Raw genomic sequence first — 22,634 nt, forward strand, 5'->3', positions numbered from 1 at the left:
TGTTATCATGTTGTGTTCTCATGCTAAACCAGACTGTTATCATGTTGTGTTCTCATGCTAAACCAGACTGTTATCATGTTGTGTTCTCATGCTAAACCAGACTGTTATCATGTTGTGTTCTCATGCTAAACCAGACTGTTATCATGTTGTGTTCTCATGCTAAACCAGACTGTTATCATGTTGTGTTCTCATGCTAAACCAGACTGTTATCATGTTGTGTTCTCATGCTAAACCAGACTGTTATCATGTTGTGTGATCCTTTTTTGTATTTAAAAAAAAATACATGATTTTCTGTTTGAGAAATGGTCACACTATTGCTATATTTATTTATACATTTAGACCTGAAACGCCTGCTAATAATGCATTATATAGCCTGCATATACACACAAATGTGTTTCCCGGTTTCAATGGGTTAAATAAACGTTATTTTGAAAGCAAGCACTTTTGTCATCATTGTAGCAAAAAAGACAGGACCGGAAAAGTCTTTATCGTATGTAGGGGTGCCCTGGGATATTTTATTGGACACAGGGGTGCCTTGGCAGCAGAAAGGTTGAGAACCCCTGTGTTAAGCTATTGTGCTAAGCTATCCTGTTGCTGTCATTTTCATGCTGACAAGTTGACATCACACAGCCAGACACGTTACGTGTAAGGAATTATGGGATTTGGTGTTGGATGTATAGACTCTACTAGGGGTGGGAATCACCAGTTTCATCACGATACAATATAGATTCTTTGGACAGCGATACGATATTTTCCGATATCACAAAGTCTGCCATGATAAGATGCAGGTGCCTGCAATCGATATGAGACGATATCATAAGCCCATTTAACACAATCAGTAACATTTAGATCAACTCAAAAAAAGTTACGAAAATATAATTTGAAAAGAAATTATTTAGCTCTTCCAGACATTTAAATTAAAAACAATCTATTGTTTTTAATACAAATAGACCTCCTGTTCACTGTAAGTGAACACAGTTGTGCCACGTTTTGATATATTGAGCTTTAAACTTGAAATACCTAAGTTATTTTTAAAGTTTAACACACAACCTAAAACCCCTCCCTACCTCCCTCTCCCAAAACCGGTCTAATTTTTTTTATGTTGCATGATCATGTATACATTTATTATGTATTATATTTTTTATGTTGAAATATCAACATTATCTGGCCATCCTCAGTAAATACTATCAAACTCCTTTGAGCTCACCTACTTAAAATCATTGACGTAGAGAGGGACAGAGAGAGGCTGAGGCTCCCCCCCTTTTCCTCACTGTTTTCTCTGCCTCTGAGACGGGTTCGCTTAGCTTAGTTACCGGTACCAGCTAACGTTAGTTTTGGCGAGGATGCAAAGCATGTAAGATGCATTGGACGTGTTGCGAGGGAAAACAGGCAGGGACTTATTTCCTGGTCGCAAAATGCGCACTGTGGAGCTATGCTGTAACATAGCACGCTGTTGTGCCATAGATATATAGCTGGTGCTGCGTTTGGGAGGAAATGAGACTTGCCACATGATTTTCAAAATAAGAGTATCGATATGAACTGAATGTTGTTGGACTGCCGGAGCCATAGATATATGGCTGGAGCTGCGCTTGGGCGGAAATGAGACTTGCCACAGGATTTTCAAAATAAGAGTATCGATATGAACCGAGTGCCTATCGCACGGGTGCAAGTGCAGTAAATTCATTCATCGCACAGACCGATTTTTCCATAGCACGTGCGACATATATGTACTGTACAGCCCTGATATGTGAAAAATAATAAGATTTTTCATCAATACGTTCGTGTGTTATACCGTGGTGAATATAAGTATAGTTTTAGAGTGATCCTGTCTAATCCCAGAAAACGACGATATGCAGCAAAACGTGAATTTCACTAAAAGCGCTGCCGTTTCTCACCTGCACACGCTACTATTTCCAAATCAAATGTATATAATAGGTATTATGTTTCATCATGAATGCATGAAAGGGGGGGGGGGGGGTCGTTTTTTGATGCTTTGATTGTCACCAACGGCATACGTTGTGGAGTAACGCTACACACACATTGCGATCGAGGTGAAATCATGGTTGGATAAAAGCAGGATTGATATAATTTAGTCCTTACCTTCACTAGGAGGTACCCCAAAAAGAATATTCCAATTGTCTGATCGCGAGTCCAAGTATTGGTGTCCATCGTGTCGCCAACATAATCTACCACAACAGATGCATCGGGGGCATTTGACGCTTCTCAATGTGATCGGGATACCCGCTCGACTCGCCTGACAAAGAAAAGTGCGCCCGGAGACATTTGAACATTGCACAGGCCAAGATATAAGGTTTCAAAGGGTGCTCGATACTGCCACCTGGGAGGATGCGGCCGGTATTGCACTTTGGCATTCTCAGGATGATTCCCCATGTTAACCCCGAGTCCGTGTGCTTGTAATGAATGGAAATATAGAATAAAATAAATAACGATGAAAACCCGACTATACTTGGGTCCGGCGCTGACCGGTCGGCGAGATAACCCGACTATCCTCAGGTCTGACGCTGATTGAGTTAAGCCAAACGATTCTTCCCAATTACAAAATGTCGAGGCTTGCCTGCTTGCTATTAAAAAGTGGATGTCGCAAAACATTCTACTCCATAACCCTTGCTGCGCCAAACCCGAGTAGAGTCGGGTTTCGTCAGAGTATAATCAGGTTTTGATCCTTTGATCTTTTTCCTCTGATCCCCATTCTAACCACTGTGCGGACCTCCCTGTATCTCCCTTGCACAACTGCCTACGTTAAAATGGCAATGGCGATCGAATCCTGCCAGGTGGCAGTATCGCCTACCTTTTGAACTGGGATAGGCTAGTGTGTGGACACTTAAAAGAAAATGTGTCTGCAAGAACTCCTCCCCTTCAGAGGACAGAGCGACAGAGCGATCGCTCAGAGATTTTATTGCCTCACACCTATTTCCCGTATACACATATACACACGTAATCGTGATGGCGATGGGATCACTGGGGATTGGGTCTCATTCCCGAAAATTTTTCAAAGATATATTCTGGAAGACTTATCTTGGAACCACTGAGACATAATCTATGACAAGTACACTCTGAGTCCTGAACGTGCTGGAGATATGTCTTAAGTGGCTGAAACGGTCGCAGAAATTATATGATCTGATATCTGCTTGGAGAATGGCATTCTGTCGTAAACTCCAAAGCGTGTTCCCGTTCAGCTCATTTGCATACAAACCACGCCCCCGACAGTCCTTATAAAGCAGTCAATGGGCAGTGTGCAAACCCTCGCTGAAATGTCAAAGCGCCGTTCTGACACGGTAGGAAGAGGCGCACCTGCCTCTAAGCAACGACGTAGGAATTTCACCAATGCTGAAATGGAGGTGGGGATCCCTTGTAAACAAGACAAACGTATTCCTCTGGTCTGCATCCCCTTAACAATTGTGTGTATTGAGCTGTACTGTATTGTAAATTCTGCAATCTGTTAATAAAGTTTCCATTCATTAATTCAGGTACTGATATCGGGAGTGGAGAATTATAAGGGGGTTCTTTTCAGCAGCGTCAGCTCCGGTTACAGGGGCACCCACAATAAACATCCCTGACACACTTTGAGTATTACTGAGTGATGTGTTTAGTTATTGGTATACATTGTAAACTGCATCGAATAATGACAGAAGCAAGCAAGTCGAATTCAGGTCCAGATTTAATTCACCTATAAATAGGAATTAATTGCACGCATGTGAATAATCTATTCACATGCGTGCAATTAATTGCTGTCGGACTAAGACAGCACGCCTATTATCCGGGCCCATTAATGGGTCAGGATGCATGTCCTGGTCAGGTGGTTGTTGAGGTGGCTGGAGGGGTAGCGGGACACCACGCTTCTCCGCAATGTTGTGCAGGACGCAGCAGGCCATGATAATCGTACACACCTGGAAAGAATAAATAAGCCACAATAAATGACATGCAACATATGATTGTATTGGGCTGAGGTGGGCACTCATACATGTTTTAACACGGCACGGCCAAAACAATTTATCAGCTGTTGCCTTCATCCACACCTTATCCGGCTTGTACAGCAGCTTGCCACCTGCTGCGTCCAAACACATCCAGCGTCTCTTTATTGACCCAATTGTGCGCTCCACGGTGGACCGGGTGCGCGCATGGCGCTCGTTATACGCCGCCTCCTGCGCGGCGTGAGGGTTGGCGACTGGGGTCATCAGCCATGGGGCCAGTGCATATCCACGGTCTCCTAATAAAACAAGTCATTAGAGGAATAGAAGCCTATACTGGTGCAAGAACAATTCTATACGCACAGATACTTACTAATTAGCCATGCGTCTCCTGCGTCTCCTTGTTCGAGGAGCATACAGGGTTGGAGCGTCTGGTCTGGCTCCTCAGTGCTGGCTCCAGCGTCTGGGACAGCTCCATTAGCACAGGTCTTGACAGCCTGAAGCGTCCCAGCAGGTACGCGTCACTCTCGGCGAAGAGATCAGCGTGGTCCCTGTACTGGCGCACCCTATTCATTGCGCGTTCGTATCGGGCATAATTATGCTGGACGTTACCCATAATTGTGTGTGTAAGCCTTGGGTGCAGAGTTGACCATAAGTTTTAAGCATGGCGCGATTAATCACTGTTAATTGGATGCCAGGCTTCAATGTACATGATTGCTGTTCAAGTGCACCTGCAAGGTCAGGTTTATTTGTCACACGCAACATCGTACCGGTAAGATGAGCAGTGGAATGTTTATCCACTGGCTCTTATAATGTATACAATAAGCAAATGTCCCAAACTATAAATAAGAACAACAATAAAATTATAACAGAATTATGTGGCTGATGTATTTATTTATTCCGAGTCATTTGCAGTGTGTGTAGCTATTATTTATTTTTCCGACATCAAATAACGTAATTTCTTATCATACAAATATTGTCATATTTATTTTAATTATGATTAAGTAATTAATTCCAAGGAGGCCTGTAGTGTTGACGTGAAGGAATCACTATGAGAACACAGTCTGTCAAGTTGTAATAAAGTTTTAAATTAGTCAATCAATCATGAGATTTGATCGTGGGCTGAGAGCATATTTAAGTGTGCTCCTCAGCACTCTTGGATCTGCTCTCAAATAAGATCTCAGGAAAATTTGAGGACTCCCACTCCCAGCCCTAATATGTCTTAAATAAGACGAAATATTTTGTCGTAACTACGTTCGAGAATGAGACCCATTGTTCTTTTTGGAGTACCTTCTGGCTAAGGTAAGGTATATTCTAAGTTGTATTTTACCGGACCTAAAACATGCTTTTAATAACGATCAGAGTTACGACCCCCCCCCCTGATGATTTTGTGAAGGCACATAATGTACATGGTATATATACCTTTGATTTGGGAGTATTTGGGGTAACAGGCGATTAACCACAACGATTTGGGCTTATTGCATATAACGCGTCATATCTCGCGATCTATGGAAAAAGACTGGATTATTTTGGAAATTAGCGATGTTTAGCGTGTAATAAACTACAAACTACAGTGTGTAGAAATTAACTGGTTAGTCATTGATGGACTATGAACAATGCCTGTCAAATGAGCCATACTATTGTCTCCATAGCTATAATACAGAACACACGATGGGTCTGCAAACATCGCTAAAATGTTTATTTTTATTTTTTATCTTTCCCTGAGAGTCCACATTACAGTTCTACTTTTGTTTTGATGTGAAAAGTGATGCTGCATAAGATGACTGCACTTAGCACTGACTGAGAAAGTACATATTACAGTTCTACTTTGACAAACATATTTAAAATTAGCATTTTATAATGTTAATAATATGAGAGTCCACATTACAATTCTACTTTTGTTTTGATGTGAAAATTGATGCTGCATAAGATGACTGCACTTAGGACTGACTGAGAAAGTACACATTACAGTTCTACTTTATAAAATGCTAATTGTAAATATGTTTGTCAATGTTAATAATATGAGAGTCCAAATTACAGTTCTACTTTTGTTTTGATGTGAAAAGTGATGCTGCATAAGATGACTGCACTTAGCACTGACTGAGAAAGTACATATTACAGTTCTACTTTGACGTTTTAATGTTGGACCAAAGCATTGCATGTAATTACAATATAGGCAAATAAAAGTAATTTAGTTTAAAGTACAATCTTGGCTGTCTTTTTCTCTCAACGGTTCAATAGGTAGATCTTGCCTTCATCAAAAAAAAAGTTATCTTGGGCTTAAAAAGGTTGGTGACCACTGGCCTACATGAAAGGAATGGGATGTAGGGAGAGCAGAATGGGTCTCATTCCCGAACGAAGTTACGACAAAAAATGTCGGCCCATTTAAGACATATTAGGGCTGGGAGTGGGAGTCCCCAAACTTTCCTGAGATCTTATTTGATCGTGGCTGAGAACAGATTTAAGAGTGCTGAGGAGCACACTTAAATATGCTCTCAGCCCACGATCAAATCTCATGATTGATTGACTAATTTAAAATGTTATTATAACTTGACAGACTGTGTTCTCATAGTGATTCCTTCACGTCAACGCTACAGGCCTCCTTGGAATTAATTACTTAATCATAATTAAAATAAATATGACAATATTTGTACGATAAGAAATTACGCATTTGATGTCGGAAAAATAAATAATATGGATTCATCTGATCACAGGGCAGCTGCTTAACCATATCTGAACCAGCTATTTTGGACAAATGTATAATTACTTTAATTACTCAGATATTCAAACACAATTATGCAATTATTGTGAAATGATTGAAAATAATAATAAGTTAATGCCTTCTGTGGAATTTGTATTTCTTATTTGTTACACATCTGTTTTAATGATTAATTATATACATTTGAAAGAATGCAGGTCAACATACAATGTATCCCATTGATTGGTATACAATGGGACATACCTTTGTTTGATTGATTGATTGATTGAAAACTTTATTAACAGATTGCAGAATGGGTACAGTACAGTACAGCTCAATTACATAAGGGGATGCAGACCAGAGAAAGAATTTCGTCTTGTTTACATCAGGGTCCCCCATTTTCAATTCTTCATAACATATATGACACACACGAGAAAGATACAGTACTGCTACATCTATACATTTATGACCTACCAGATTTGCAAATACAGTACTGTTTGTGATACAAAAAGAGTCCAGAAAAGAGAGTACATTTGACGTAGAAACTGTTGGAGGAGGTTGGGTAGGAGGGGTGGGTGGGGGATAGACTTACACTGTACAAGCAAAACTGTACATTGGAATATTGACAAAACCATACTTGGTCATTTACTGTACACTGGAGGGGGTTGATATAGCTATAAACCTGCATTCCTTCAAATATATCATTAATCAATTAAATATATTATATATTGAAATACACTATATAGCCTATACACCAACACTGAAATGACAGTGGATAAATAAATAAGAACTAAAGCTAATCGGTGGAAATCAACTGCATTAATATTCCATAACAAGTCTTGTGTGCACCTAGGAATGAACAGTAGCCTTTAGGCTTAATTATGGAATAATAAGCCATACTGCGTTCATTCATTACGCCCGCCGTAGGCTATATATATTATATGTCATTCATTCATTCATATACAGTACTGCGCGCACATGTGTGTGTGTGTGTGTGTGTGTGCGCGCGCTGCGGCAGGTGTGTACCGCAAGCTGTATATGATGCCAATACATTAATCTAATCTAGTTTTGATGGGCGCAAGCGTGATTACGAAATCTAGCCGCATTTCTCGGAGACGCTCTCTGATTGGCACTGACTGACGCTAGGTTTCGTAATCACGCGGCTCGCAAGACTCGCAAAGCACTTCCGCCATTCCATTTCACACAGCTGCGTCGCCAGTTGCCTTATAAGGAGCTATGGAGGCGTTGTTTTGTATGCAAATGAGCTGAGCGGGAACACGCTTTCGAGTTTAAGACAGAATGCCATTCTCCAAGCAGATATCAGATAATATAATTTGTGCGACCTTTACAGCCACTTAAGACATATTACCAGCACGTTCAGGACTCAGAGTGTACTTGTCATAGATTATGTCTCAGTGGTTCCAAGATAAGTCTTCCAGAATATATCTTTTAAAAAATTTCGGGAATGAGACCCAATGTTCTTAGGTAAGAACGAATCCCAGTTAAGAAACCGCTTGTGAATGCCAAAATCGCCCCGAGAAGTTCGTAAAAGTTACGAAGAAATTAGTTAGTAACTTTTTTGTATGTCCGTTCGTGTATGAGGACCATTGTTACTGCAAGGTCCAGAAAACAGATGGAGACACACAAGAATAGTGCTGCTCTGGTAGGGCCAACAGGGTGAACTATAGAGCTGCTGGTCGCAGCCAAAAATAAACCTTGAGAAAAAGCTATACATTGTGGCAGATCTCACCCCCCCCTCTCATGGATATGTGAAAGAAGGGAGATACTATTGCCCCGGAAGGAGTAGAGACAATTAGGTAGCTGATTAGTACTGATAGAACACACCTGTGCATCATAAGGTCACCCACATGTCACGTGCACACACCCCAGACACACACTACAAAGCCACTAGGTTAGTTAGGAGTAAGGGGAGCAGAGGTGAGGTTGGAGTTGTTGTATTGAGAGAGAGAGATTGAGTTATTCAGAGTTGTGTAAGGTGAGAGTTAGTGAGAGGAGAGGTGAAGGCGAGAAGGTGTTCATTGTGTACGGACCCTGGACTGGCTGAGAAACCTCCTTGTGTACTGACCCTGGACCGGACGACTACCCTTGAGTATTGAACCATCCCTTTTTCTGTCTGCGAGCCTGTTTTGTGTTTTTGACCATTGGACTGTTTACGACCATTCTTTTGCCTATCAAACTGGATTCTGCCTTAATTCAATAAATATTCTTATTGATTGATATTGCTCTTGTGTGGACATTTGAATTTGTTTGCATTTGAAACGTGGCGAGTCTGGACCCCACCAGGCTCATCACAACACGCATGCACGCACGCACGCACGCACGCACGCACACACACACACACACACACACACACACACACACACACACACACACACACACACACACACACACACACACACACACACACACACACACACACACACACACACACACACACACACACACACACACACACACACACACACACACACACACACACACACACACACACACACACACACACACACACACACACACTCTCTTTATCTCTCAGACATACATGTATATTCACACAGACACACACACACACACACACACACACACACTCACTCTCTTTATCTCTCAGACATACATGTATATTCACACAGACACACACACACACACACACGCACACACACACACGATATATATATATATATATATTCCTGAGAGAATGCTGTATCCCAGAGGATTCTCTTGTTGTTAAGCCACAGGCTTCAATCAACCTAATGCTATTACATGTATCAGCTAGTCCCTATATTTGATACAGAAGGTAGATTCATATCATGGTGTTTAAATTACCATTCAGGATAAGGCTGGACCGTTATCCTAAATTACCTCCCTAAGCTACGCTCTCTTATCATCCCTCTGGTATGCTGCTGGATCTCTCTCTCTCTCTCTCTCTCTCTCTCTCTCTCTCTCTCGCTCTCTCTCTCTCTCTCTCTCTCTCTCTCTCTCTCTCTCTCTCACACACACACACACACATAGAAACCCATCCTCAACTGATTGAGGTATTAAAGTGTATTTCCCAGAGGTACGGCTGTAGATCTCAGGATGAGAGGAAGGTATAGCAGAGCGTATCTGGAAGCTATAACTGATGCTGTATATTACCTCCTTAAACTGGGATCATTCTTTATCTACTCCAGCAGTATCTGGAGTACGTACATATGCAAACACACACACACACACACACACACACACACACACACACACACACACACACACACACACACACACACACACACACACACACACACACACACACACACACACACACACACACACACACACACACACACACACACACACACACACACACACACACACACACACACACACACACACACACACACACACACACACACACACACACACACACTCACTCTCTTTATCTCTCAGACATACATGTATATTCACACAAGCACACACACACACACATGGATTGTGGCAGAGGATTAGAAGGTATTACAGTAATGTATTCTCTAGAGGCAGGATCACTTGTTTCAGATTACATTAACAGCAACAATAGCACTCAATCATGGAATGTTAAAGCAAAACACTACTGATGACAAAAAAGGATATTCTGAATTATTGGGGGGAAAACACCTGCTTTTTGCTAAATACCACAGGGTAGGGATGTGACTGTGAACACAGGTGAGCTGTTTACAAGGACATCTTTACACTTCACCAAAAAACAATGCTGATTTATTTTGCACATAACCTCACACATATCCAAAGACTCTAAACTGTTTTAGCACACATTCATTTAGTTTGACAGTTATTGAGAGTAGATGAGCTTGAATATGGCCACCAGTGATGTAATCAGGGTCACAGCATCGTTCTGTTGTGTTAATTACAGCTCAATGAATGAAATGATGTAGATTAATAAACAGCAACACCTTGGGCTAGATCCACAAAGAATGGAATGCACGGAGCAAGTTGCACCCTTACTTACAATTCATTATGAATTGAAAATGGGGGACCCTGATGTAAACAAGACGAAAGTCTTTCTCTGGTCTGCATCCCCTTAACAATTGTGTGTATTGAGCCATACTGTATTGTACCCATTCTGCAATCTGTTAATACAATTTTCATTCAATAAATCACAGTGCAAATTGATTGATTGAATGAACATTGTATTAACAGATTGCAGAATGGGTACAATACAGTACGGCTCAATACACACAATTGTTAAGGGGATGCAGACCAGAGAAAGACTTTCGTCTTGTTTACATCAGGGTCCCCCATTTTCAATTCATAATGAATTGTAAGTAAGGGTGCAACTTGCTCCGTGCATTCCATTCTTTGTTGTCTTATAGGGACTGCTACCTTATCATTTAATTGAACTGTAATTAACACAACACAAGGATTCAATGTCCCAGACGACATCACTGGTGGCCATATTCAGAGTGGGAGTTACAGTATGACATTGTTACCTTTTTGCTCATATTGTGTGTTATGTGTCTCTACATGTCTCTAGATTAGATTAAAATGAATAGTCATTATTACAGCACAAGTATAGGCTACACTACAACGGACATAAGTTTGGCATCCAGCCAGAGTGCAAATGTAACAGTAAAGTGCAATAGTAATATACAATGTACAGGTGATTAAACTGGATATAACTTATAGATTAATAATACTGTGTGTTGGGCTATAATCAGATGTATGTACAGAGAGTAATATTAATATGTACAGTGATAACAGGTATAAAGACAGTATGGTAGTATCCATACTGGCCAGCAGCGTAACTAGAGTAGACAAGGGATATCTACAGATACATAATATCTACATATACAGTATGTAAGAGGATTATGTGCAGTTATGTACAGACATATGTGGAGATATATATTGTTGTAGCCATATTGCTTATTATTTAAATGTTTTCTTTTTGACCATCATGTGTTGATATTTAGATTTAAACTTATTCTATATTCTATATTGTGTATATATTTATAATGAAACAGAATCTTTTTGGTTATTTGGAATGATTACTCCCCCTATTGGTATGAAAATGGTAGGCCTAATGGTTAGCTGATTAATGATAATTATCAGGTGGTAATTATCAGGTGTTTAAAGTGGATGTCTACCGGGAACAAGGGCAGTTATATTTCGTATAGCATCGCGTCCCGCTCTGAGCCTTACGAGATACTTCCATCTCCTGTGATACCTAATGTATCTCCCACGAACAAAAAACACATGCACCCCACCTGTATGGGGCCCCGCCCCTTATGGTGGTACCACCCATATAACCATGACTCTGGTCATGAAACACCCTTCCTCTATTTTCGTCCCAGCGTACTGGATGCTTGCACCATACGAGCTAGCGGAATGAAAAGATTAAGGAAGATTAATAATGTTGAGGGCTTACCGGAGGATTGTGTTTCCCTGGATTCTCCGGAGCTTGTTTCGACGACGCAGACCTATGCTGGTGGTTCCTCGGCTGACGGCGACGGACCGAGGGGCAGCGTACAAGGTTTGGCTAACGGGTCGGCTTGTACAAAGGTGAGGTCTGTGTCAGTAGGCGTCAATGTCGGTGTTGGTCGTGCTGTGGAGTATGTTTCGGCACCAGGGCCGGGGCGGCTTGGCGATCGTTCCACTGTAGTGGGCGATGTCTTGGCGATCCTGGAACATGCTGTTGACGCTAATGCTACTGCTACTGCTAATGCTAATGCTACTGCTGCTTCTTCTGCTAACGCTGATGTTGACGCTGGAATGTCTAATAATCCCCGCCGCGGGATTCCGCTTTTCCCTCCTCTTGCCACCTTCATTGATGAAGGTCAGTCGGTGGTGGGTGTGGGGGGGTTCGCTGAGCTCTATTTACCTTTTTTGCGGGTGAAGGGGCTGACGACGGGGTGCAGCCCGGGGGTACCTTGGCTAAGTAGCCAGGTAGCTTCTTTTTTGTGCCCAGGCGGGGATGAACGACGTTCCGCCCGGCCGTTGCTTGATAGCATGTCGGCTCGGAGGGTGGCAGTATGGACGAATGAGTGGTATACTGCTGCAGGATGGCATTTAGCGGCGGCCAGTGTTGTGGCTCAGCTGGCTACTTTCCTATCCAAGATGGCGTCGGGTTGTAGGTCTTTGGGTCCAACCGACACTATGAACGTGATTCATGTTTGTGGTGTTATAGAGATCTTGACTCAGTCGCAAGCTATAACTGCGGGGAGGATTCGGATGCTATCGACTTTGGTTGTTAGGCATCTTTGGTTGGAGCAGTCTCCTCTTGGGGAAGAGGATAGGTTTTCTCTCCTCACGACTCCTTTTTCCACAGATAGTCTTTTTGGGCGTTCTGTGGAGGCGCAGGCGGTTTTTTATTCGGGTCCTACACCGCCTCACGCTGTGCAGCCAGGGGTGGGAGCACGGTCTCGTCAACGACTGTGGCGAGATCCTCGACGGGCGGCCATGTTTCCCCCGCCAGTGGTGCCCTGGTTGGAGGATCGACAGGGTTTCGCAAGGCCGACAGTCTTGGCGGCCGAGGGATCGGCCATTTTGGGTGATTTGGGGGTTGGTAAACCACCCCGTCGTCATTTTGCCGCGAGCAGCCCGCTCCCCGTTCAGTCCTCTCTCTGGTATCCCCAGAAGCGGGGCTTTGAGCGTTCTCCTTTGGCTGCGGGCCGCGAACCTTCTTTGAAGCGTATGCGGCCCCATTCTTCACTTCTCATGGAGACAGGGGCTGACACCCAGTTGATGGCTGAGCCTGGGTCTGTCCGTGAGAATGTTCCGTCGTCGCGTGGTTCCTACACCGCAGGTTGTGGGTGGGTGGAACCTGGTGTTGCAGCTGCCACTAGCTCCAGTGGTCAGCAGGGGGACTCGGTGCCTCTTCTGTTGAATGCTCAGCAGGGGTTACCCCGGCTTCGCCCTCGCCAGGCGGGGTATCGAGCTGTTGCCTCCCACTCCCGTCAAACCGGCAGTGGTCTGCAAAGGAGAGGCTGGCGTGATTTGAGTGGTAGCAATATCACTGCAGGGCTTCGGCGTGTAGGAGCCCATGGGGTCCTCAGGCCTTGCGTGTCTGGCTGCGGAACGGCTCCTCAGCGTGTGCTGGAGGGGTGTTCAGGGGGTGAGTGTGTGTCCACAAGTTTGATGACCGCTCCTCCCGTATCAAACCGGCCCTTTCTGTCGGGGTCCCCCCTTGGGTGCTTTGCACGACGGGGGGGACCGGGCCAATTATCTGCTGTTCCTTGCGGCCCAGCGTCAGTTGACGGCGGGGGCGCTGTGGGATTATATTCACATATGGCGACGGGAATGTCCCTTGAATCGGTGGATGAGGAGAACGTTGGAGGCGGGGCTGGTTTTGCAGTTTGCGCGGCCCCATCCTCCGTTCTCAGGTTTGGTGCCGACCCTATTGTTAGGGTCGGGCGCGGTGACAGCCCTGGCCGACGAGATTCAATCTCTGTTGGCGAAGCAGGCCGTCGTTGTGGTCCCGAGAGAGGACGCAATGTCAGGCGTCTACTCCCGTTATTTTCTGGTGCCCAAGAAAACTGGGGGGGTCAGACCTATACTGAATCTGTCCATGTTCAATCGGTTGATTGTAGTGAGACCGTTCAGGATGTTGACCGTCCGACTCCTTCTGCTTGCTGTCAGGAGGGGGGACTGGTTCACCTCCATAGACCTGAAGGATGCGTATTTTCACATACCCATTTTCCCTCCTCACAGGAAGTTCCTACGGTTCCTGTTTCAGGGCGTAGCGTACGAGTACCACAGAATGCCGTTCGGTTATTCTCTGGCTCCCCGCACATTCACCAAGTGCGTGGCGGCTGCTCTGGGGCCTTTACGTCGTCGGGGGATACGAGTTCTGTTCTATCTCGACGACATTCTGCTCCTCAGCCGTTCAGAGGAGGTTGCCAGGTCTCATACTCGACTGGTGGTGGAATTCCTCACCAGCCTGGGTTTTGCTGTGAATTGGAAGAAGAGTACCCCTCTTCCCAGTCAACAGGTGGAGTACTTGGGCTTGACATTGAGGTCGAAGCCCATGCTTGCGACCCTCTCGGAGCAGCGTCGGGGGGATCTCCGTCACGCGCTCGGGGGTTTCCGTCTGGGAGGGACGGTTACGGCGCTGCAGGTGATGCGTCTGCTGGGCCTTATGTCGGCGGCCCACACGGTGGTTCCTCTTGGCCTCCTCTTTATGAGGCGGATACAGAGGTGGTTTCTCTCTTTGAGAATAGATCCGGTGTGGGGCAAAGGGAGACGGTTGACGGTTCCTTTGTCGATATGGGGGGATCTCGCCCACTGGGGGAGGCTGGGTATCCTCTCCGCTGGGGTCCCCATGGGCAGCAGTGGCTCCCACGTCACGGTTTTCACCGACGCCTCTCTCACAGGTTGGGGAGGGGCGTTTCGGACCCACGCAGTGGGGGGCAGCTGGACGGGTCATGCCGACCCAGCTGTCCTGCATATCAATGTGTTGGAGTTGAAGGCGGTCCTCCTGGTCCTCAAACGGCTCGGCCACCTGGTGGTAGGCGAACATGTTTTGATCAGGACGGACAATGTGACGGCGGCGGCGTATATCAACAGGCAGGGTGGGACTCGTTCCGCCCGCCTGCTCCGGGTGGCGCGCAAACTGTTGCTATGGGCATCCCGCAGGCTGCGCAGTCTGCGGGCGCTCCACGTTCCTGGTACGGAAAATGTGGCGGCGGATATAATGTCTCGGGCGGTCCTCGTCGCGACGAGTGGGAACTCCGCCCCGACATAGTCAGACAGATCTGGGATCGGTTCGGGGAGGCCTCGGTAGATCTGTTTGCGTGCCGACGTTCTCACAAGTGCCCCTTGTGGTTCTCGCTCAGTCGAGCGGATCATCCCCCCTTGGGGGTGGATGCCTTCTCGACCTTTCCGTGGCCGCCCGGTCTTCTGTACGCCTTCCCTCCTGTACAGCTGTTGAGTCAGCTGTTGGAGCGGATACGGAGGGAGCGCAGGACGGTGATCCTGGTCGCGCCGGACCGGGGCACGTCAGTGTGGTTCCCGGTCTTAATCCAGCTTCTGGTCGCTCCTCCTTGGGTCATTCCGTGGTCAGCGACGGCCCTCTCGCAGCACAACGGAGTGCTTGTCCAGCCTCCGGTGTTGGGTCAACGCCTGGTGGTGTGGCTGGTGGGAGGGTGAGTCTGGAGAGGATGGATCCCGCAGTGGTTGATACCATCCGGTGTGCGCATGCTCCCTCCACTGTCGCGGTTTACGCGGGCAGGTGGCGTGCGTTCCAAGAATGGTGTAAGGGGGGGGGCTGGGACCCAGTCTCCTGCCCCCTGGATGCTGTTCTGGGTTATCTCCAGTCTCTCCTTGATAGTCTGTCGGCTTCGACAGTGAGGGTATATGCAGCAGCTATATCCTCCTATCATGAGGGATTTGAGGGGGATGTCTTGTTCAGCCACCCTCTTGTGAAGCGTTTCCTGCTTGGCGCTCGACGCGTTAAGCCGGTGCAACGCTCCTTGGCTCCGACTTGGGATCTTCAATTGGTCCTCGGTCGGTTGTCCTTGGCCCCGTTTGAGCCGCTCGAGCAGGCGCCGTTGGGACGGCTGTCTTTCAAGACCGCGTTCCTACTGGCTGTCACTTCCGCTAAACGCGTGGGTGAGCTCTGTGCTCTCTCGGTACGTCCAGAGTGCCTGTCTTTTCGGACCGATTGCGGTGCCACTCTGCGACCTAATCCTGCTTTCGTGCCTAAGAATATCCGGAGTTCCTTCCGCTCCCGGGATATTGTGGTTCAGGCTTTTCGTCCTCCTCCTCACACTAGTGAGTTAGATGCGGGCCTTCACCTGTCATGTCCAGTCCGTGCTTTGGGGTTTTACCTCAGCCGTACTCAGGACTTCAGGGTTACCGACCAGCTTTTTGTCTGTTACGGTGGGGCTCGTGCTGGTAAGGCACTGTCGAAGCAGCGCCTGTCCCATTGGTTGTGCGAGGGTATTGCCCTCTGCTACACGTTGGCTGGGCAGGATCCCTCGTGGGGTGGCTGCCTCTGCCGCTCTCCTGGGTGGGGCCTCGGTGGAGGACATCTGTGCTGCAGCTTCATGGTCCTCACCGGGCCCCTTTGTAAGGTTTTACCTCATGGACATGACCGGGGGTTCTGTCTCCCAGGCGGTTCTGGGGTCTGTGGCCTTTCCTGCTTCCCGTCCTTTGGTCGGGTAGCAGGAGTGTATGGGTATGGGCCGCAGTGTGTTGAGTCACACGTGGGTCCGCCTGTACGGTGTGTTCAAGGGGTTCTGGCTCCCTCTTGTTCGCATTCAGGTGGAGTTGACTGCGCCCCCCCTTCGTTAGGAAGGATGGGGTGACAGGGCTCCCCGCACCCCTTGATGTGGGCTTACGGGTCCTCAGGGGGTACATCTGTCGGGTCTCGCGCCCGCTCTTCCCCATTATCTCGTAAGGCTCAGAGCGGGACGCGATGCTATACGAAATATAACGATAGGTTATGTAGATAACCTAGTTATATTAGTATTGGCTAAGCGTCCCGCTCTGCGCGCCCTGAGTTCCCTCTTGAGGGGTCTTTTCCTGGGACGGGTTTTTGGCGAGGAAGGGTGTTTCATGACCAGAGTCATGGTTATATGGGTGGTACCACCATAAGGGGCGGGGCCCCATACAGGTGGGGTGCATGTGTTTTTTGTTCGTGGGAGATACATTAGGTATCACAGGAGATGGAAGTATCTCGTAAGGCTCAGAGCGGGACGCTTAGCCAATACTAATATAACTAGGTTATCTACATAACCTATCGTTTTGATTTGGAAAAGACGGGGCAATCATACAGTTTTTCGACCACACACACGCAGCAACCACAGTTAATATTCACAGTTTGTTTTGTAGTTTGTTCGCTCGCTTTCGTTTTGATATTGTGCATCCTATGCTTGGAGATCGATGGGATCACAATAAATAACATCTGAACATAATCTATGACTCAACTGAATTAATTGTGAGCTGGAAAAGGTGCGTCTGAAAAGTTCTACCCCGTTCTGATCGCGGCCGACGACGTTTGGGATTTGCAGATACATATATATATATATATATATATATATATATATATATATATATATATATATATATATATATGGTAAGAATAAATACATATATATACAGATGTGTTTTGTTAATCTAAGGTTTCTGATATCTTCAGAGTAACTACTTTGGGTACAGTTGCTTTTGTTGTTTTACAAACTTCAGCACAGACTCTGTGAACCCATCAATGTTATCAATATCTCTCAAAAGTTCCATGAGTGAGTGAGTGAGAGATAGTGATTGATTGAGTGATTGAGTGAGTGAGTGAGTGAGTGAGTGAGTGAGTGAGTGAGTGAGTGAGTGAGTGAGTGAGTGAGTGAGTGAGTGAGTGAGTGAGTGAGTGAGTGAGTGAGTGAGTGAGTGAGTGAGTGAGTGAGTGAGTGAGTGAGAGAGTGAGTGAGTGAGTGAGTGAGTGAGTGAGTGAGTGAGTGAGTGAGTGAGTGAGTGAGTGAGTGAGTGAGTGAGTGAGTGAGTGAGAGAGTGAGCGAGCGAGCGATTGAGTGAGTGAGTGAGTGAGTGAGTGAGTGAGTGAGTGAGTGAGTGAGTGAGTGAGTGAGTGAGTGAGTGAGTGAGTGAGTGAGTGAGTGAGTGAGTGAGTGAGTGAGTGAGTGAGTGAGTGAGTGAGAGGGAGTTAGTGACAGAGTGAGTGAGAGAGAGTGAGTGAGAGGGAGAGTGAGTGAGTGAGATAGAGGGTGATTGAGTGAGAGAGATAGTAAGTGTGAGTGAGAGAGAGTGAGTGAGTGAAACATGGTGAATTACAAGCAGACGTTAGGAAACACTGAGAATAACATGGTGAATTACAAGCAGACGTTAGGAAACACTGAGAATAACATGGTGAATTACAAGCAGGTGTTAAATGAACGTTTCCCTGTCCGCTGCTCATTAGGAGTCTGGAGTGGGGACTCGGGGAGCAGGTTATTGTTAAACTGAGCTTAATCAAAGGAGGCCAATTAAAGCACTTATCACATTAGCCCGGTTAGCCCAGGGAAATGTTAGCATTTAAGAGGTCTAGCAAAATAAACGGAGGAGGATGAGATTGGTATCTAGTGGGGGATATTAGTGTGTGAGTGTGTATGTATGCGGGTGTGTGAGTGTGGGTGTGTGCTTATGTGTGTGTGTGTGTGTGTGTGTGTGTGTGTTTGTGTGTGTGTGTGTGTGTATGTGTGTATGCGTGTGTGTATGTGTGTGTATGTGTATCTGTGTGTGTATGTGTGTGTGTGTGTGTGTGTGTGTGTGTGTGTGTGTGTGTGTGTGTGTGTGACATCTGTGGAACGTGGCATGAACTGCCACTTACCAATGCCCGTGGCCATCTCATGTCGGCACAACAACAACGCCAACGTCAACACTGGACTGAGCTTAAACTGCAAGGGAAGCTTGCTTGTCTCCCTGCCGCTGACCACTCTGTCTCGCACGCAGTTTTTAAAAATGTAGCTATTGATGAGAGCATCATCATTTTTACTTTAAAATTTAGGCTACAGGTTTTACCATCAATGCTCAACCTTTCCATCTGGTTCCCTGGCAGTCATAGCCCACACTGCATACACCATGGTCACGAACAGACAACAGAAACCATGTCTCACATACTCAATGGCTGTCATGCATACAAAGGGCTCTACATTTGTAGGCATGATAGGATCGTGAACCTGATTGCAGACAGTGTCAGTTCCACACTCGGGTCACCTGCAACATATAAGCTGTATAAACACACCAGTGTGAAGCCATATATGCTCAATCTGTGTAGGGACAATTCACTGTTCTCTGACATTTCAGCAAACACCCCCGATGTTGTTATTGTTAATGAGAATAACAGAGAGGTTCTCATCCTGGAAGTTGGTTGCACGTTTGACTACAGTCTAGAGGAAGCCTTTACAACCAAAATGTTAAAATATCAACTGTTAGACCATACCATTTCACAACTCGGCTACAACTGTAAACTTTTAGTCTTCATATTTGGAAGCCTGGGTCATGTCCATAAGTTGGGTGTTAGAGGCCTTCAGTTGGCCGGTCTTCCGAAGAGAAGAGCCAAACAATTAGCTAAATATTGCTCAGTGTCAGCAATTATTGGCAGCCGGGCAATTTGGAGAAGACGCTGCTATCTATACCCATGAGCTGTGTGTTGATTGTCAGGTTCATCATCCGTGTGAGTCTGTAACTTTGATTGCCACTGTGGCACGATTGTATCCGAATAATCCCACAATGTACAAGTGCACTGTTAATATTTGTGTCCTTTAAACCTTGTTTTTATGTGGACATAAATAAAATATTCTAAATGTGTGTGTGTGTGTGTGTGTGTGTGTGTGTGCGTGCGTGCGTGCGTGTGTGTGTGTGTCTCTCACCTGACATTAGCTTCAGACTGGGCGGCAGAGCTGTGGAAATGCTCAGTGCTCTGTCTGAAACGCTCCATGTTCTGAAACACACATGTCATTTTTGTTTAAGTTCTCAACATCTAGAAAAACGTCATAAAATTGCAGAAGAACACTTTGGGGATTTCGCATTTTTTTTATTTAACCTCTTAAGCCTGGAGCCCTATTTTCTGAAAATCCGCCTAAAATACATATCTAAGTAAATGGAATATTGCTCCACTTCTACAAGGTCCATTTGCATGTTCTTGGTATCTATGGACATCTATGGACCTCAGTGAATATATTCCCAGTGTCAGAAATAGTGTGTATATTACTAGGCTTGCTTCAATTGTGATGAAACAAAGGAGAATATGAATTATGATTTTTCTTTGCATCTTTGACAGTGAATAACACCATGCTAAAAATGACCAGACATGAAAAACTGCCACTGAGCTCGTTCAGTACCTTCTTGAGATCACGTGTACAAAGAATCTAAGGAAATGAATACAGGGAAGATGATTAAACAGAAGGTTTTGTAGATACAGTACTGAATTCTCCCATCCGGACCAATGCAATTTGAAATATTATTATAGAATATAGAATAGCAGGCTTATAAATGACCTTATTATAGCCAATTCGCACATTTATGGATTGTGCCAAATCTTATCTTTCAAATGCCCAAGTTCAATTTGGATTTAGTATCACCAGGCGTGCATAAGAACAGATAATGAAATCTACTGTATGTACAGTAGGTTTCTTATTCCTGCCAGAGTGCCGCCATTTTTTATCTGATTGTTGCTAAATGCTCAAAATAGGGGAGACAAACTAACTGCACTCCAAAAAAATTCATACAGAACCCATTTGCTTTTTTTGACCTAGAGGCCTCTGGGAAGTGTATTTCTGAAAAATTCAAAACAACAGAAAAACGAAGACTAAAATCGATCTAATAACACTTTAACCTATTGGTAAACTAACATATTGATGATAATATACATTATAAGTTATAACTGCTGTTGTGACATAGTTATGATGTATGATGAAGTTGACATAGGGTGCCTGTTCCATGAGCAGAGGACTGTGGTGGTTTACTGAACTTTCCTCTGAGGGGTTCTGTACATCAGCACTGGGTGAGCAACTTACTTTGAAAATAATGGGCGGCCATATTGATATTCCTTCCTCCAGTTCTATAATAACTCCATGGTCTATATGGGACCGGCCTTTATTCCTTTTGCACAAAACTCTGGGAGATACAATCAGATTGTTTATTGAAACCAGTATGAATGCTACCTGTATAAAAAATAGGCTACATATTTACATAACTGATCTCGCTCCAAAAGACAGATCACTCTCATTTTAGCACCAACCTCAAGCACCCTGAGAGAAAGAGAGAGAGAGAGAGAGAGAAAGAAAGATAGAGAGATAGAGAGAGAGAGAGAGAGATAGAGAGAGAGAGAGAGAGAGAGAGAGAGAGAGAGAGAGAGAGAGAGAGAGAGAGAGATAGAGAAAGATAGAGAGATAGAGATAGAGAGATATAGAGAGAGAGAGAGAGAGAGAGAGAGAGAGAGAGAGAGAGAGAGAGAGAGAGAGAGAGAGAGAGAGAGAGAGAGAGAGAGTCGGGAGGAATGGAACATGGTTTCACCCAGTTGACAAATGTCGGTCCTAACAGTGAGTAAAGGGTGTATTTTGTAGTTAACATTATAGTGTACTAGCAAGCGTTGTGTTGTGATGACAGCGAGGAGTAAATGGACTAAACTGATTTGATCCAAAGCACTTTACAACGTATGCCTCACATTCACCCATTCACTCACACATTCACACACCAATGGCAGAGGTGCCAACCTGCTCACAGGGATCAGTTATGGGTTAACGGTACAAATGTCCTTCCAGGCTATGGGATCTAGGCGCCTGGTGCTGCTGCTTGCTGGCTGGCTGGCTGAGCACATCAGCACCGAGGCAACATCCCTGATCGTGGTGGTGATGCCAGTGAATTAAAGGATTTACACGACTAAACCCACAGCTGGCACCTGCATCATCCTCCTCTCTCTCCCTCCCTCCCTTCCTTCTTTCTCATCCACCACTCATCTCTCTCTCTATCCCTCCTGCACCAAGGGGCGGAGGGGGGTCTGTCTCCCTGAGAGAGTGGTGGAACGCGCCCCTATAGTAGGACTCATGAACTGCTATAATGTGCTCGGTGTGTCTCATTTCTGCACATCAGGGCCGAACCATTCGGGGGGAAATTCATACTGTGATGAATTTTCACCAATATGGTCATTGATTTACAATATCTGAGAGAATGATCATGTTGCTTAAACATTTTCCTTTTACATCAGCTGCATCAGGAAATACACGTGGGCCCAATCAGTGTATGTTGTCATGTAAGAACAGGTATATATACCCCTCTTATGTAGTTACTACATAAGCCACACACTATAACTCAGTTTAATAACTAACTTTCTTTATTACCTGGTGACACTACATACTGTAGAACCTGCTCTCTCCAACTACCTACCGCCCGCACTTCCTCCTTCCCTACATCTTTATCTCATTCATTCCTTCCTCCCTTCACATCCTCATTCCCATACCCCTCTTCTCTCCCCCAACCCACCCTCTTTCTCTCCTCTTCCCCTTCCTCTCTCTCCTCCTCATGTTCATCCTCCTCCT

General features: G+C 45.3%; 1 protein-coding gene across 1 annotated transcript in view; it reads right to left on the bottom strand.

The window, feature by feature from the left end:
• Window positions 1–4,650: 4,650 nt before the first annotated feature.
• LOC311243986 (uncharacterized protein) overlaps window positions 4,651–22,634 on the bottom strand; it is a gene marked incomplete at its 3' end in the record, with an annotated part of 126,409 nt that continues 108,425 nt past the window's right edge. The window contains exons 6-7 of the mRNA XM_084333394.1: window positions 19,968–20,038; window positions 4,651–4,660 (exon numbers count right to left, since the gene is read on the bottom strand). Of these exons, the coding sequence (XP_084189520.1) occupies window positions 4,651–4,660; window positions 19,968–20,038 (81 nt within the window). The remainder of the gene's footprint in view (window positions 4,661–19,967; window positions 20,039–22,634) is intronic.

This window comes from Notolepis coatsorum, assembly GCF_963971535.1.
Source record: "Notolepis coatsorum genome assembly, chromosome: 17".
Lineage (NCBI taxonomy): Eukaryota > Metazoa > Chordata > Actinopteri > Aulopiformes > Paralepididae > Notolepis > Notolepis coatsorum.